The following is a 17,437-nucleotide window of genomic DNA, read 5'->3' as shown; positions in this document are numbered from 1 at the left end:
GAGTGGAAAGTTAATACAAATGCCATGAATGAGTGTTATTTATTTTAAATCTGTTTAAAAAGTGGTCTTCTTTCTTTGGAATCTCATATGCAGAAACATAACAGGGACAGAAATTCGACAGTTAAAAAAAAAAAATCTGATGTGAAATGTGTTCTAGTTTTAATGAATGTTTTATTCGGTGAGAGGCTGTAGAGGACAGTCAGGGATGAGGCAGGTGGAGTGAGCCCGTGTGTGCTCTGTGGATGCGAAGAGCTGACCCACTGCCGGCACTGCTGTCCTCCACTGTTCTAACATCAAAACTCAGTGCCGTTTCAGTGGTGTGCGCTGGTGTGCCGACCCGCCCGTCACACGTCTGTCATCTCATCCTCCAGGTCGTCGCCCTCAGTCTCGCCCTCCCCTTTGCCTTCCTCCTCCTCTTCCTCAGAGGTCACATCCAGCCTGGGAGAGACCCTTGGGACAGGAGCAGGCAAACAGGTAGTTCTCCCTGACAACAAAAGAGAACAACAGTGGGTTAGAGAGAAATCCTTAACACTTCACTGTGTTAGACTTTACTGTGCTTCCAAAAACAAAGTCCAACAGTGCCTCGACACTAATGCCTTTCAGTGAAGTAGCAGCAGACACTGTAAATGGGGCTTCAGTCTCGGTCTCTGGGCTCTCTACGTACCTGAGAATCTTGTGGCGGCTGTGCCTACTCCAGTCTCTTTGACAGCAATCTAGGTGATGGAGATTTCCTGAAAACCCCCAATTATTACACTTTGAACTTATTTTTCTATACTAGGAGAAATTATGGAACAGCACATCAATCTAGCTGTGCTTGCAGGTCCTTACAAAAGCATTGACACACACAGACATATACTTGTTTATATACAGACTATGAACTGCCCCACATACACGCGCACACACAATTATTCTGATGGCTTTACCTTCCCAGGGGCGATATCAGAGAGGGCAGTCATGTGCAACAGGTAGTTGTTGTCAGGGAATGAGGCCTCGGCATTGGGCAGGCAGCTGTGGTTGCCTAGACAAGACAATTCACAAAAACACATGAGGTGGGAGCAAAAGCCACGGCTGAGCAGCCTTTGAGATGACTCCATCGGGGAAGAAACGAGCAGACCTCTGTTCAAGCCATTGGCTGTCGATGCAGTGTGTAGATTCTTAACTGAAATGTGCACAACAAGGCAGGGTAAACAAAGACTATATATTTGAGGGACAACCTAAACAGGCTACAGACTTACAAGCAATGTTGTTGGCACCTTGGTGAGGTTCTTGGATTCACATATTCTTCAAATCATGCAGGGTTCTTGTATAAATCTCTTGTATAGACTTTCTTACACCTATCGTACAGACTAGAAGTAATTCATTGGTCAGGTCAAACCATAATGTAGTTGTGACCGGTCTGAAATGTATAGTATAGTTTTATAAACAAAAGGCCTTGGCTAAACATGACACTCCCAGAAGAACCATTTTGGACAGCACACAGCTCCAACCACCATCCTATTCTGTCTACTTTGAACATCAAGGCTAGGAGACAAAATTCTGTGCCTTGAAGAAGACATACTTATATCTCACTTTCTACCAAACACTGTAATCCCAAAGAGAAAATGTCTGTGCAGAAGCCTTTTATCTCTGCTTAATGGGCCCTTGACTTACAGGACTCAGAGACAAGGCACTATGATTTGTGCACCGATATTGATAATAGCAGGCTCCTCCAAAGCAGCAGTCAAAACCAATAATAAAATGTACGTTGTACAGTCAACACAAGGTAAGTAGCAGGTGACTCAAAGAAAAATACATGTAGTCAGCCCAAATGTTTGATCCAGGTCCAAATTATGAAGCCCACAAAAACCAGGGCATCTGAGGTTCCTGCTAAGTCAAACTCTAGACGAGGGAGAAAGAAGTGGATTTCCAAGTTCAATGCGAGACGGGGGGGATACACAAGGAGAGAAGGCCAAGCTCGGAAGCAGATTGTCCGAGTCACACTTGCTGACCTCGGGAGTATCCATTACAGGGTCACTTACAAGGGCTTTGCAGAAGGAACAGGCCAGAACCCTCACAGTTCAGGAAATCACCCATCTCTGGAAAAGACCAAAAGTGCAACAGTTGTGAGACCCCCTCCGAAACAACAGCCCATTCAACTAAATCAACCATTAGCCCCAAAAGAGCCCATTTCTCCATGCACTACTCTTCACATTAATGATGCTGCTTTTAATGGCAAACAGGAATCTTTAAAGATTGAACCGGTAATTATCTGTACTTCATTTATGTTCCTCTATGTACTACATGCTTCCTGTGGGTCTGGCCGCTCAACAGGATAACATTCCCTGTAAACAGATCGTGTTTGTTTTTATAAGGTGAAAAGGAGTAGCTTAATTTAGAGCTCAAACTACTCTAGAAATATATGGCCAACCAAGGCTTACAGGTAGGAGGTTAGTTCTACACTTCATAAACACCAGTTCAAGGTCTGCTCAAAATACAAGGCACTTTATTATTTGATCATAAAGGTCAAAGGTCAGCCTGTGAATCTTTACTGTATTAAGCTGCGGGTTTGTTTGCTTGCCTGTGGGTTGGCAGGCATCCTGTCCTCTCTCTATGTCCTTGTATAGCTGGTCAATGAAGGCATCCAACTGCTCCCTCTGCTGGGCAGGCAGCTCCAGTGCATCACAGCCATGGACCCACTGACTGAGAGAACTGAGAAACCAAGACGGCAAACTTTCAGATGAGTCATACATTTCACAAAGTCATGCATTCACTCTAGGATTGAAGCACCATCTTCTCAATCAAAGAACGGATTTTAATTAGTACAGCGGTCTCTCCATTAATAACTCTTAAAGCCTATTCCAAAAAAGCAGGTTGTCTTTCTTCACAGACATCAGTCACGTCCTGTGTATTATCAGAGTATATTAATTTTGTCGTCTGTCAGCTCAACATCATCAATAATCAGCATCCTTGCTACTCAACACAGAAGGCATATTAGCAGTTCCATTTGATTAAATACTGATTAATGAGTAACAAAGACCTAATTAAGACAGATACATTTTGTTCTCTCCTTTACACTAGATGCACCCCCATTGCTAATTTGCAAAAGTCTTACAGTCAAATGAGGTATTTAGTTTGCACATTTACATATATGGCACTGGTAGAATGGACTGTGTGGAGGGGGAAAAACAAAAGCAGATATTCTCCTGTCTTTACCTGGTCCCGATGCCTTGGCCGTTTGCTCCCACTAAGGCAAAGAGTGACCGGAAGCCTTCAGGTGTGAACCACTGCAAGAGAAAGGAAACTGGCTGAACGAACAAGAGACATGGAACTGAGCAGCTACCACACAGACGAGAATAACGTCAACTCCCACTGAGGCCTCTGCTCACACGTACAATTCAAAAGATACAGTGGGGGAAAAAAGAATTTGATCCCCTGCTGATTTTGTACGTTTGCCCACTGACAAAGAAATGATCAGTCTATAATTTTAATGGTAGGTGTATTTTAACAGTGAGAGACAGAATAACAACAAAAAAATCCAGAAAAACGCATTTCAAAAAAGTTATAATTTGATTTGCATGTTAATGAGGGAAATAAGTATTTGACCCCTTCGACTTGGTGGCAAAACCCTTGTTGGCAATCACAGAGGTCAGACGTTTCTTGTAGTTGGCCACCAGGTTTGCACACATCTCAGGAGGGATTTTGTCCCACTCCTCTTTGCAGATCCTCTCCAAGTCATTAAGGTTTTGAGGCTGACGTTTGGCAACTCGAACCTTCAGCTCCCTCCACAGATTTTCTGTGGGATTAAGGTCTGGAGACTGGCTAGGGCACTCCAGGACCTTAATGTGCTTCTTCTTGAGCCACTCCTGTGTTGCCTTGGCTGTGTGTTTTGGGTCATTGTCATGCTGGAATACCCATCCAAGACCCATTTTCAATGCCCTGGCTGAGGGAAGGAGGTTCTCACCCAAGATTTGATGGTACATGGCCCCGTCCATCGTCCCTTTGATGCACTGCAGTTGTCCTGTCCCCTTAGCAGAAAAACACCCCCAAAGCATAATGTTTTCACCTCCATGTTTGACAGTGGGGATGGTGTTCTTGGGGTCATTCCTCCTCCTCCAAACACAGCGAGTTGAGTTGATGCCAAAGACCTCTATTTTGGTCTCATCTGACCACAACACTTTCACCCAGTTCTCCTCTGAATCATTCAGATGTTGGCAAACTTCAGACGGGCCTGTACATGTGCTTTCTTGAGCAGGGGGACCTTGCGGGCGCTGCAGGATTTCAGTCCTTCACGGCATAGTGTGTTACCAATTGTTTTCTTGGTGACTATGGCCCCAGCTGCCTTGAGATCATTAACAAGATCCTCCTGTGTAGTTCTGGGCTGATTCCTCACCGTTCTCATGATCATTGAAACTCCACGAGGTGAGATCTTGCATGGAGCCCCAGACCGAGGGAGACTGACAGTTATTTTGTGTTTCTTCCATTTGCGAATAATCGCACCAACTGTTGTCACCTTCTCACCAATCTGCTTGGCGATGGTCTTGTAGCCCATTCCAGCCTTGTGTAGGTCTACAATCTTGTCCCTGACATCCTTGGACAGCTCTTTGGTCTTGGCCATGGTGGAGAGTTTGGAATCTGATTAATTGATTGCTTGGTTTCAACCCCGTAATAACTGGGTGCTGGGTAGGGTCCTCTATAATTCTGTGTTTCGACCATGTTAAAAAAGTGGCCGCTCAATTTAATGGTTAGGAAGTTGAACGAGTCTATGTACCAAAACTTAGCAAATTGAGGACCTAAAAACATTGGTCAAAATGGTTTAATAGAGGTATGCAAAAAAATATCAAGAGAAAAACAATGTTGTATAGCGCATACAAAAGGGACGGAGATTAAACAAAATACATAGAATATGTTGAGCTGCAAGGAGACCTTAAGAAACGGGTCAGGAAAGCAAAGAGGGAAATAGAAAGAAACATAGCTCTTGGAACTAAAACTAATGCAAAGAGCTTTTCAATACTAACACAGCAAGAGGTCAATAAAGTAGGAAGTGAAACAGATAAAGGGCAAAAAATGAAGTATCTTGGAAAATGAATAAGATGTGGCAAATGTTTTTTGGAGGATTTTACAAAGAAAAAAAAACAGATAACATGCCACAGGTTAACAACCAGTCCAGTCAAATCCTAAGAGAGATTAGGGTAAAGGATGAGGAGGTACTAAAGGGACTAGCAGAATTAAAAACAAACAAATCACCTGGGCCAGATGATATATTTCCAACAGTACTTAAAGAAATTAGGGAAATTATTTATAGGCCTCTAACTCAAATATTCCAAATGACACTTAGAACAGGGGATGTGCCAACTGACTGGAAGACAGCAAATGTCATACCAATCCACAAAAAAGGGGACAAAACTGAGCCAGGAAATTACAGACCAATCAGTCTCACCTGCATCACCTGTAAAATATTGGAAAAAATGATTAGACAGAAAATAGAGGAGCATCTTAATGAAAACCATATTCTTGGAGATAGTCAACATGGGTTTAGATGAGGCAGATCATGTTATACTAGTTTATTAGAATTTTTTGAACATGCAACTGCAGCTGTAGATCACATGAAAGCATATGATATGATATACTTAGATTTTCAAAAAGCATTTGATAAGGTTCCACACCAAAGACTGAGCCTCAAATTGGAAGCTGTAGGCATTCAGGGTAATGTAAGTAGATGGATTATGAACTGGTTGATGTATAGGAAGCAGAGGGTGTCGATTAGAGGAGTTGCTTCTAACTGGAGTGAGGTTGTTAGTTCAGTTCCACTGTGATCAGTACTAGGGCCTGTGCTTTTTCTAATCTATATTAATAGAAATTTTGACAGACCAAGGTACACCATTCATGTCCAAGGTAATGAAAGATGTGTGCCATCTTCTCCGAATTAAAAGTCTTCACACTTCTGTTTACCATCAACAGACGGACGGGCTAGTGGAGCGGTTTAACAAAACGTTAAAAAGCATGCTGAGGAGGACGATGGAAAGGGATGGGCGTAACTGGGATCAACTGCTCCCTTTTCTCATATTCACCATCTGGGAAGTACCCCAAGCTTTTTATTTCCCACAGACCGCGAGGCCTCCTCGACATCACAAAAGAAAACTGGGAACAGCAACCCTGCCCAGGGAAGGTCGCTATCACAGAGGAGGTAAGGAAAATGCTTGAGCTTGGTGTCATTGAAGAATCCCATAGTGTTTGGTCCAGCCCAATAGTGATCGTCCCGAAACCAGATGGGACTCTTCGTTTTTGCAACGACTTCAGAAAGTTGAACGAGCTATCCAACTTTGATGCCTACCCCATGCCCCGCATTGATGAGATGATTGAGCGACTGGGTACAGCTCACTTCATCAGCACCCTAGATCTCACAAAGGGTTATTGGCAGTTTCCATTGACACAAGCAGCCAAGGAAAAGACTGCATCTGCCACGCCGGAGGGCTTGTATCAGTATACTGTGCTTCCGTTTGGACTCCATGGGGCCCCAGCTACTTTTGAACGCATGATGGACCGCATTCTCAGACCCCACCAAGCCTATGCTGCAGCCTATCTCGATGTCATAATCCACAGTCACACCTGGGACGATCACCTGTCTCATCTTTGAGCAGTTGTCAACGCCCTCTGACTTGCTGGCCTCACAGCTAACCCAAAAAAATTTACTCTTGCAGTCAGTGAAGCACAATATTTAGGCTCCACCATAGGCAGAGGTCTTATCAAACCCCAGGAGAACAAAGTGGCAGCTGTTCAACCTTGGCCTCAACCCCCGGACAAAGAAACGGGTACGTGCGTTTCTTGGCCTCACCGGCTATTACAGGCGCTTCATTCCGGTCTGGGTGGGGGACGGGTGAATGAGGCACAGCTGGGCGCAGATGGCCTCTACCAAACGGCTCGTGTCCGGCCACTGGGCTGGCCCAGTGTTCTCGCCCACCATGCACCTGCAACCAGGTAAGAGATCTGTGTTAGGAAGCATCCTTCACACCTCACAGTCACTACTTACAGGCACATACTCATATTCGTCTCCTGCGTCGCAGAGGATTTTCACCATCATGGCCCTCGGTCAACAACCCGGGCTTCAGTGAAGTGCTTCACAATGTGTTGGCTTCATGATTGTTCCAGACCGCTTTCTGGCCAGTTTAGAAAACTGGGCTCAGGGTGAAAAGGGTCACATGCAATATGAGATGTTTGGGCAATGCGAGTTCTCGACAACAAATCCGAATTGCCGGGGTTTTCTCCTTGTCCTCATGCAATTCCAATGGCTTGACATTTGGGAGCTCGTCCAAAACCGACGCCAAACCATAAGCACGGCTTCCTTCGAGACGGAATTGAACCAGCGCCCTAAGGGTGCCCGCTACCTGAAACCTACAGTCCTCCGCTCTACCAACTGAGCTACCGAAGGGAAGCTCCTCATCGCCTTCCCCTGGCAGTCTCAGTGGCCGTGCAAAGCCAAGAAGCACCGTGGCTTGGCTCAGTGGTTTTCAACCCGTGTGCCGTGAGGACTACCCAATTGTGTCGTGAGATTTTTATCCCCTCAAAAATATGATGTCATTTTTTTGGGTCAACTTCATAAATCTTGTATCAAATCAAACTTATTCAAATTTGTGAAAATGTTACATTCATACATCACCTGTAGAAAGCGTTTCATAACTGAAATGTTGTGTTTGCCGGACTGAACGCACACCTACACTGAGTCGCAGTGCTATCAGTGGTACTGAAAGGCAATTGATTAAAGGGACAGATGGTGAATTCCTTTTCATCTTGCACTCTGCTTGTCCTTGTTCTAAGTTGGACTGGTGAACGAAATCGATTTTATCAATATTATTCAATGTGTTTGTTCTTGCCCTTTTGGTAGGCTTAATTTTTTGATAATTTTTTAATTTTTATCTGGGAGATAAGAGAAAGGACTGTAAAGAGTGAATTAAGGGCCTGTTCATTGTTATGTATTGATTGTGTACTGTACCGTTGTGTACTGTTGTTGGATGTCTCCTGTTCCTCTAAGTCTCATTTGGCTTTGGTTTCCCCCCTCTGCGATGAATAATCGGGCTCTAAATAGCCCCGGCGTTTCTCCTGCAGTTCTTCGTTCTTTCCACTGCTAGCGCTGCCTCTGTGAAGGCGGATGGTGCTTGTGAGAAGTCAACAGCGTGTCCACCGAAAAGGGTGTCTGACTCCTGGTTTTGGATCCGGAAGGGTTGATAACAAACCGAAACGGTTACAATACGATACCGCTTAGATTAACTGTGGATATGTATTGTGATCGTGCTCGGCTCAGGTGTGCGTTCAGTCCGCACACAAAACGTTTCGGTCGCGAAACGTCTAATCAATTCGAATAAAACGGCGGGGATAGCATGTTTGATCCGTGTGCTATTGTTTTTCAACAATTGTAATGCCCTTTGTAACGTTTAACCACTGTGTTGAATAGAGCTTGTTATAGGATATTGTGAACTGAACCTATTTTGCTGTGAATTTATATTTACTGCGAATAGTTTATTGTGTCTGGTCTTGGTCTGTCTGCACTAAATAAATGATTTGCATCAAGTAATTATTTAGTTTGTCTGTCTACTTTTTTACCTAACCACTAAAGGCCACTCCTTGCACTTCACACATTTGCCCTTTTAATTACTCCCTTACTGACATACTTTAACATGCAATGTGCGTGTGATTAAAGTTTTAGCAGCCTGTTGCCATTCAGGTGAGACAATACCTAGTAAATCCTTTTTTTTTTCCATGTTGGTGCGCCGCAAAGGTTTTTGGTCTCAGCAAAGTGTGCCGTGGCATTAAAACGCTTGGGAACCACTGGCTTGGCTTGTTGGGCATCCAGGTATGCACTGAGATTACGATCGGCACGATGATTGTCGTTCTCAGGGGAATTGTGTTTCTTTGCTGATCACGTTCTCTGTCGCTTTTTACACAGTTCTTACAAGTGGCACATTGGGGATGAGGAGCAGTGCATGCTGACACGCATAGCTGTGGACTTCTGCATGGTATGGGGCCACAGGTCATTCCAAGTATTTCAAGACGCCAGCAAATGTGTGGACACATTGAGTAGGTTGTGTTGGCCCAACCCTCACAGATTGTGCCAAGTCAAGTAGAGATGCATGTTGTCCTGTTCTAAAGTGACACGTCGTCAACAGCAAAAACATCTCTCAGAGCTCCTGGCTTGACTTGCCTCTGGAAGACAACACTTGCAAGGCTGGATATTTGCTGAATGAAGCAAAGAGGACAGGACACCTTGCCTAGACACAACTCCGTATCTCATTGTCCCGAGGAAGGCCGTCCAGGCTTTTCACCATCATGGCCCTCGGTCAACAAGGTCTCAACACTGCGCCCGAACAGGGACTTGAACCCTGGACCCTCAGATTAAAAGTCTGATGCTCTACCGGCTGAGCTACCCAGGCTTCAGTGAAGTGCTTCACAATATGTTGGCTTCATGATTGTTCCAGACCGCTTTCTGGCTGGTTTAGAAAACTGGGCTCAGGGTGAAAAGGGTCACATGCAATACGAGATGTTTGGGCAATGCGAGTTCTCGACAACAAATCCGAATTGCCCGGGTTTTCTCCTTGTCCTCATGCAATTCCAATGGCTTGACATTTGGGAGCTCGTCCAAAAACGACGCCAAACCATAAGCACGGCTTCCTTCGAGACAGAATTGAACCAGCGCCCTAAGGGTGCCCGCTTGCCTGAAACCTACAGTCCTCCGCTCTACCAACTGAGCTACCAAAGGGAAGCTCCTCACCGCCTTCCCCTGGCAGTCTCAGTGGCCGTGCAAAGCCAAGAAGCACCGTGGCTTGGCTCAGTGGTTTTCAACCCGTGTGCCGTGAGGACTACCCAATTGTGTCGTGAGATTTTTATCCCCTCAAAAATATGATGTCATTTTTTTGGGTCAACTTCATAAATCTTGTATCAAATCAAACTTATTCAAATTTGTGAAAATGTTACATTCATACATCACCTGTAGAAAGCGTTTCATAACTGAAATGTTGTGTTTGCCGGACTGAACGCACACCTACACTGAGTCGCAGTGCTATCAGTGGTACTGAAAGGCAATTGATTAAAGGGACAGATGGTGAATTCCTTTTCATCTTGCACTCTGCTTGTCCTTGTTCTAAGTTGGACTGGTGAACGAAATCGATTTTATCAATATTATTCAATGTGTTTGTTCTTGCCCTTTAGGTAGGCTTAATTTTTTGATACTGTAACGGAGATGGAGAGGCAGCACCGCCCCTCTCGATTAATATGCGGCCATCTCCGTAGGGGCTGCTGGGAGATAAGAGAAAGGACTGTAAAGAGTGAATTAAGGGCCTGTTCATTGTTATGTATTGATTGTGTACTGTACCGTTGTGTACTGTTGTTGGATGTCTCATGTTCCTCTAAGTCTCATTTGGCTTTGGTTTCCCCCCTCTGCGATGAATAATCGGGCTCTAAATAGCCCCGGCGTTTCTCCTGCAGTTCTTCGTTCTTTCCACTGCTAGCGCTGCCTCTGTGAAGGCGGATGGTGCTTGTGAGAAGTCAACAGCGTGTCCACCGAAAAGGGTGTCTGACTCCTGGTTTTGGATCCGGAAGGGTTGATAACAAACCGAAACTGTTACAATACGATACCGCTTAGATTAACTGTGGATATGTATTGTGATTGTGCTCGGCTCAGGTGTGCGTTCAGTCCGCACACAAAACGTTTCGGTCGCGAAACGTCTAATCAAATTGAATAAAACGGCGGGGATAGCATGTTTGATCCGTGTGCTATTGTTTTTCAACAATTGTAATGCCCTTTGTAACGTTTAACCACTGTGTTGAATAGAGCTTGTTATAGGATATTGTGAACTGAACCTATTTTGCTGTGAATTTATATTTACTGCGAATAGTTTATTGTGTCTGGTCTTGGTCTGTCTGCACTAAATAAATGATTTGCATCAAGTAATTATTTAGTTTGTCTGTCTACTTTTTTACCTAACCACTAAAGGCCACTCCTTGCACTTCACACATTTGCCCTTTTAATTACTCCCTTACTGACATACTTTAACATGCAATGTGCGTGTGATAAAAGTTTTAGCAGCCTGTTGCCATTCAGGTGAGACAATACCTAGTAAATCCTTTTTTTTTTCCATGTTGGTGCGCCGCAAAGGTTTTTGGTCTCAGCAAAGTGTGCCGTGGCATTAAAACGCTTGGGAACCACTGGCTTGGCTTGTTGGGCATCCAGGTATGCACTGAGATTACGATCGGCACGATGATTGTCGTTCTCAGGGGAATTGTGTTTCTTTGCTGATCACGTTCTCTGTCGCTTTTTACACAGTTCTTACAAGTGGCACATTGGGGATGAGGAGCAGTGCATGCTGACACGCATAGCTGTGGACTTCTGCATGGTATGGGGCCACAAGTCATTCCAAGTATTTCAAGACGCCAGCAAATGTGTGGACACATTGAGTAGGTTGTGTTGGCCCAACCCTCACAGATTGTGCCAAGTCAAGTAGAGATGCATGTTGTCCTGTTCTAAAGTGACACGTCGTCAACTGCAAAAACATCTCTCAGAGTTCCTGGCTTGACTTGCCTCTGGAAGACAACACTTGCAAGGCTGAATATTTGCCGAAGGAAGCAAAGAGGACAGGACACCTTGCCTAGACGCAACTCTGTATCTCATTGTCCCGAGGAAGGCCGTCCAGGCTTTTCACCATCATGGCCCTCGGTCAACAAGGTCTCAACACTGCGCCCGAACAGGGACTTGAACCCTGGACCCTCAGATTAAAAGTCTGATGCTCTACCAGCTGAGCTACCGAAGGGAAGCTCCTCATCGCCTTCCCCTGGCAGTCTCAGTGGCCGTGCAAATCCAAGAAGCACCGTGGCTTGGCTCAGTGGTTTTCAACCCGTGTGCCGTGAGGACTACCCAATTGTGTCGTGAGATTTTTATCCCCTCAAAAATATGATGTCATTTTTTTGGGTCAACTTCATAAATCTTGTATCAAATCAAACTTATTCAAATTTGTGAAAATGTTACATTCATACATCACCTGTAGAAAGCGTTTCATAACTGAAATGTTGTGTTTGCCGGACTGAACGCACACCTACACTGAGTCGCAGTGCTATCAGTGGTACTGAAAGGCAATTGATTAAAGGGACAGATGGTGAATTCCTTTTCATCTTGCACTCTGCTTGTCCTTGTTCTAAGTTGGACTGGTGAACGAAATCGATTTTATCAATATTATTCAATGTGTTTGTTCTTGCCCTTTTGGTAGGCTTAATTTTTTGATACTGTAACGGAGATGGAGAGGCAGCACCGCCCCTCTCGATTAATATGCGGCCATCTCCGTAGGGGCTGCTGGGAGATAAGAGAAAGGACTGTAAAGAGTGAATTAAGGGCCTGTTCATTGTTATGTATTGATTGTGTACTGTACCGTTGTGTACTGTTGTTGGATGTCTCCTGTTCCTCTAAGTCTCATTTGGCTTTGGTTTCCCCCCTCTGCGATGAATAATCGGGCTCTAAATAGCCCCGGCGTTTCTCCTGCAGTTCTTCGTTCTTTCCACTGCTAGCGCTGCCTCTGTGAAGGCGGATGGTGCTTGTGAGAAGTCAACAGCGTGTCCACCGAAAAGGGTGTCTGACTCCTGGTTTTGGATCCGGAAGGGTTGATAACAAACCGAAACGGTTACAATACGATACCGCTTAGATTAACTGTGGATATGTATTGTGATCGTGCTCGGCTCAGGTGTGCGTTCAGTCCGCACACAAAACGTTTCGGTCGCGAAACGTCTAATCAATTCGAATAAAACGGCGGGGATAGCATGTTTGATCCGTGTGCTATTGTTTTTCAACAATTGTAATGCCCTTTGTAACGTTTAACCACTGTGTTGAATAGAGCTTGTTATAGGATATTGTGAACTGAACCTATTTTGCTGTGAATTTATATTTACTGCGAATAGTTTATTGTGTCTGGTCTTGGTCTGTCTGCACTAAATAAATGATTTGCATCAAGTAATTATTTAGTTTGTCTGTCTACTTTTTTACCTAACCACTAAAGGCCACTCCTTGCACTTCACACATTTGCCCTTTTAATTACTCCCTTACTGACATACTTTAACATGCAATGTGCGTGTGATTAAAGTTTTAGCAGCCTGTTGCCATTCAGGTGAGACAATACCTAGTAAATCCTTTTTTTTTTCCATGTTGGTGCGCCGCAAAGGTTTTTGGTCTCAGCAAAGTGTGCCGTGGCATTAAAACGCTTGGGAACCACTGGCTTGGCTTGTTGGGCATCCAGGTATGCACTGAGATTACGATCGGCACGATGATTGTCGTTCTCAGGGGAATTGTGTTTCTTTGCTGATCACGTTCTCTGTCGCTTTTTACACAGTTCTTACAAGTGGCACATTGGGGATGAGGAGCAGTGCATGCTGACACGCATAGCTGTGGACTTCTGCATGGTATGGGGCCACAGGTCATTCCAAGTATTTCAAGACGCCAGCAAATGTGTGGACACATTGAGTAGGTTGTGTTGGCCCAACCCTCACAGATTGTGCCAAGTCAAGTAGAGATGCATGTTGTCCTGTTCTAAAGTGACACGTCGTCAACAGCAAAAACATCTCTCAGAGCTCCTGGCTTGACTTGCCTCTGGAAGACAACACTTGCAAGGCTGGATATTTGCTGAATGAAGCAAAGAGGACAGGACACCTTGCCTAGACACAACTCCGTATCTCATTGTCCCGAGGAAGGCCGTCCAGGCTTTTCACCATCATGGCCCTCGGTCAACAAGGTCTCAACACTGCGCCCGAACAGGGACTTGAACCCTGGACCCTCAGATTAAAAGTCTGATGCTCTACCGGCTGAGCTACCCAGGCTTCAGTGAAGTGCTTCACAATATGTTGGCTTCATGATTGTTCCAGACCGCTTTCTGGCTGGTTTAGAAAACTGGGCTCAGGGTGAAAAGGGTCACATGCAATACGAGATGTTTGGGCAATGCGAGTTCTCGACAACAAATCCGAATTGCCCGGGTTTTCTCCTTGTCCTCATGCAATTCCAATGGCTTGACATTTGGGAGCTCGTCCAAAAACGACGCCAAACCATAAGCACGGCTTCCTTCGAGACAGAATTGAACCAGCGCCCTAAGGGTGCCCGCTGCCTGAAACCTACAGTCCTCCGCTCTACCAACTGAGCTACCAAAGGGAAGCTTCTCACCGCCTTCCCCTGGCAGTCTCAGTGGCCGTGCAAAGCCAAGAAGCACCGTGGCTTGGCTCAGTGGTTTTCAACCCGTGTGCCGTGAGGACTACCCAATTGTGTCGTGAGATTTTTATCCCCTCAAAAATATGATGTCATTTTTTTGGGTCAACTTCATAAATCTTGTATCAAATCAAACTTATTCAAATTTGTGAAAATGTTACATTCATACATCACCTGTAGAAAGCGTTTCATAACTGAAATGTTGTGTTTGCCGGACTGAACGCACACCTACACTGAGTCGCAGTGCTATCAGTGGTACTGAAAGGCAATTGATTAAAGGGACAGATGGTGAATTCCTTTTCATCTTGCACTCTGCTTGTCCTTGTTCTAAGTTGGACTGGTGAACGAAATCGATTTTATCAATATTATTCAATGTGTTTGTTCTTGCCCTTTAGGTAGGCTTAATTTTTTGATACTGTAACGGAGATGGAGAGGCAGCACCGCCCCTCTCGATTAATATGCGGCCATCTCCGTAGGGGCTGCTGGGAGATAAGAGAAAGGACTGTAAAGAGTGAATTAAGGGCCTGTTCATTGTTATGTATTGATTGTGTACTGTACCGTTAAGTACTGTTGTTGGATGTCTCATGTTCCTCTAAGTCTCATTTGGCTTTGGTTTCCCCCCTCTGCGATGAATAATCGGGCTCTAAATAGCCCCGGCGTTTCTCCTGCAGTTCTTCGTTCTTTCCACTGCTAGCGCTGCCTCTGTGAAGGCGGATGGTGCTTGTGAGAAGTCAACAGCGTGTCCACCGAAAAGGGTGTCTGACTCCTGGTTTTGGATCCGGAAGGGTTGATAACAAACCGAAACTGTTACAATACGATACCACTTAGATTAACTGTGGATATGTATTGTGATTGTGCTCGGCTCAGGTGTGCGTTCAGTCCGCACACAAAACGTTTCGGTCGCGAAACGTCTAATCAAATTGAATAAAACGGCGGGGATAGCATGTTTGATCCGTGTGCTATTGTTTTTCAACAATTGTAATGCCCTTTGTAACGTTTAACCACTGTGTTGAATAGAGCTTGTTATAGGATATTGTGAACTGAACCTATTTTGCTGTGAATTTATATTTACTGCGAATAGTTTATTGTGTCTGGTCTTGGTCTGTCTGCACTAAATAAATGATTTGCATCAAGTAATTATTTAGTTTGTCTGTCTACTTTTTTACCTAACCACTAAAGGCCACTCCTTGCACTTCACACATTTGCCCTTTTAATTACTCCCTTACTGACATACTTTAACATGCAATGTGCGTGTGATAAAAGTTTTAGCAGCCTGTTGCCATTCAGGTGAGACAATACCTAGTAAATCCTTTTTTTTTTTCCATGTTGGTGCGCCGCAAAGGTTTTTGGTCTCAGCAAAGTGTGCCGTGGCATTAAAACGCTTGGGAACCACTGGCTTGGCTTGTTGGGCATCCAGGTATGCACTGAGATTACGATCGGCACGATGATTGTCGTTCTCAGGGGAATTGTGTTTCTTTGCTGATCACGTTCTCTGTCGCTTTTTACACAGTTCTTACAAGTGGCACATTGGGGATGAGGAGCAGTGCATGCTGACACGCATAGCTGTGGACTTCTGCATGGTATGGGGCCACAAGTCATTCCAAGTATTTCAAGACGCCAGCAAATGTGTGGACACATTGAGTAGGTTGTGTTGGCCCAACCCTCACAGATTGTGCCAAGTCAAGTAGAGATGCATGTTGTCCTGTTCTAAAGTGACACGTCGTCAACTGCAAAAACATCTCTCAGAGTTCCTGGCTTGACTTGCCTCTGGAAGACAACACTTGCAAGGCTGAATATTTGCCGAAGGAAGCAAAGAGGACAGGACACCTTGCCTAGACGCAACTCCGTATCTCATTGTCCCGAGGAAGGCCGTCCAGGCTTTTCACCATCATGGCCCTCGGTCAACAAGGTCTCAACACTGCGCCCGAACAGGGACTTGAACCCTGGACCCTCAGATTAAAAGTCTGATGCTCTACCTGCTGAGCTACCCGGGCTTCAGTGAAGTGCTTCACAATATGTTGGCTTCATGATTGTTCCAGACCGCTTTCTGGCCGGTTTAGAAAACTGGGCTCAGGGTGAAAAGGGTCACATACGAGATGTTTGGGCAATGCGAGTTCTTGACAACAAATCCGAATTGCCGGGGTTTTCTCCTTGTCCTCATGCAATTCCAATGGCTTGACATTTGGGAGCTCGTCCAAAACCGACGCCAAACCATAAGCACGGCTTCCTTCGAGACGGAATTGAACCAGCGCCCTAAGGGTGCCCGCTGCCTGAAACCTACAGTCCTCCGCTCTACCAACTGAGCTACCGAAAGGAAGCTCCTCACCGCCTTCCCCTGGCAGTCTCAGTGGCCGTGCAAAGCCAAGAAGCACCGTGGCTTGGCTCAGTGGTTTTCAACCCGTGTGCCGTGAGGACTACCCAATTGTGTCGTGAGATTTTTATCCCCTCAAAAATATGATGTCATTTTTTTGGGTCAACTTCATAAATCTTGTATCAAATCAAACTTATTCAAAGTTGTGAAAATGTTACATTCATACATCACCTGTAGAAAGCGTTTCATAACTGAAATGTTGTGTTTGCCGGACTGAACGCACACCTACACTGAGTCGCAGTGCTATCAGTGGTACTGAAAGGCAATTGATTAAAGGGACAGATGGTGAATTCCTTTTCATCTTGCACTCTGCTTGTCCTTGTTCTAAGTTGGACTGGTGAACGAAATCGATTTTATCAATATTATTCAATGTGTTTGTTCTTGCCCTTTAGGTAGGCTTAATTTTTTGATACTGTAACGGAGATGGAGAGGCAGCACCGCCCCTCTCGATTAATATGCGGCCATCTCCGTAGGGGCTGCTGGGAGATAAGAGAAAGGACTGTAAAGAGTGAATTAAGGGCCTGTTTATTGTTATGTATTGATTGTGTACTGTACCGTTGTGTACTGTTGTTGGATGTCTCCTGTTCCTCTAAGTCTCATTTGGCTTTGGTTTCCCCCCTCTGCGATGAATAATCGGGCTCTAAATAGCCCCGGCGTTTCTCCTGCAGTTCTTTGTTCTTTCCACTGCTAGCGCTGCCTCTGTGAAGGCGGATGGTGCTTGTGAGAAGTCAACAGCGAGTCCACCGAAAAGGGTGTCTGACTCCTGGTTTTGGATCCGGAAGGGTTGATAATAGCTATTTGAGTCTTAAGAAACTTGACCCTTGGAACAAACAGGGCCCTGCTTTCCTCAAAGACTTTGTCTTCAA

At 45.0% G+C, this 17,437-nt stretch overlaps 1 protein-coding gene and 5 non-coding genes across 6 annotated transcripts; all 6 read right to left on the bottom strand.

Moving 5' to 3' along the window:
* Positions 1-345: 345 nt before the first annotated feature.
* On the bottom strand, positions 346-4,594 carry LOC136749054 (histone-lysine N-trimethyltransferase SMYD5-like). The gene is made up of 6 exons (XM_066702989.1): positions 4,565-4,594; positions 3,193-3,263; positions 2,558-2,688; positions 2,019-2,075; positions 924-1,018; positions 346-484 (listed from the first exon to the last, which is right to left on the bottom strand). The coding sequence occupies exons 1-6, from the start codon at positions 4,592-4,594 to the stop codon at positions 428-430; spliced, it is 441 nt and encodes a 146-aa protein (XP_066559086.1). The 3' UTR covers positions 346-427.
* Positions 4,595-7,316: 2,722 nt separating this feature from the next.
* On the bottom strand, positions 7,317-7,405 carry trnay-gua (transfer RNA tyrosine (anticodon GUA)). Its single transcript is given in 2 exon segments — positions 7,317-7,352; positions 7,369-7,405. It is a non-coding gene; the product is annotated as a tRNA-Tyr (tRNA).
* A 1,923-nt stretch (positions 7,406-9,328) lies between these two features.
* trnak-uuu (transfer RNA lysine (anticodon UUU)) lies at positions 9,329-9,401 on the bottom strand. The gene has a single exon. It is a non-coding gene; the product is annotated as a tRNA-Lys (tRNA).
* Positions 9,402-11,701: 2,300 nt separating this feature from the next.
* On the bottom strand, positions 11,702-11,779 carry trnak-uuu (transfer RNA lysine (anticodon UUU)). The gene has a single exon. It is a non-coding gene; the product is annotated as a tRNA-Lys (tRNA).
* A 1,969-nt stretch (positions 11,780-13,748) lies between these two features.
* trnak-uuu (transfer RNA lysine (anticodon UUU)) lies at positions 13,749-13,821 on the bottom strand. Its single transcript has one exon. It is a non-coding gene; the product is annotated as a tRNA-Lys (tRNA).
* A 2,300-nt stretch (positions 13,822-16,121) lies between these two features.
* Positions 16,122-16,194, bottom strand: trnak-uuu (transfer RNA lysine (anticodon UUU)). The gene has a single exon. It is a non-coding gene; the product is annotated as a tRNA-Lys (tRNA).
* Between the last annotated feature and the right edge of the window lie 1,243 nt (positions 16,195-17,437).

The sequence above is a fragment of the Amia ocellicauda genome, chromosome 5 (genome assembly GCF_036373705.1).
Source record: "Amia ocellicauda isolate fAmiCal2 chromosome 5, fAmiCal2.hap1, whole genome shotgun sequence".
Lineage (NCBI taxonomy): Eukaryota > Metazoa > Chordata > Actinopteri > Amiiformes > Amiidae > Amia > Amia ocellicauda.
This window is presented reverse-complemented; position numbering and strand designations above follow the sequence as displayed.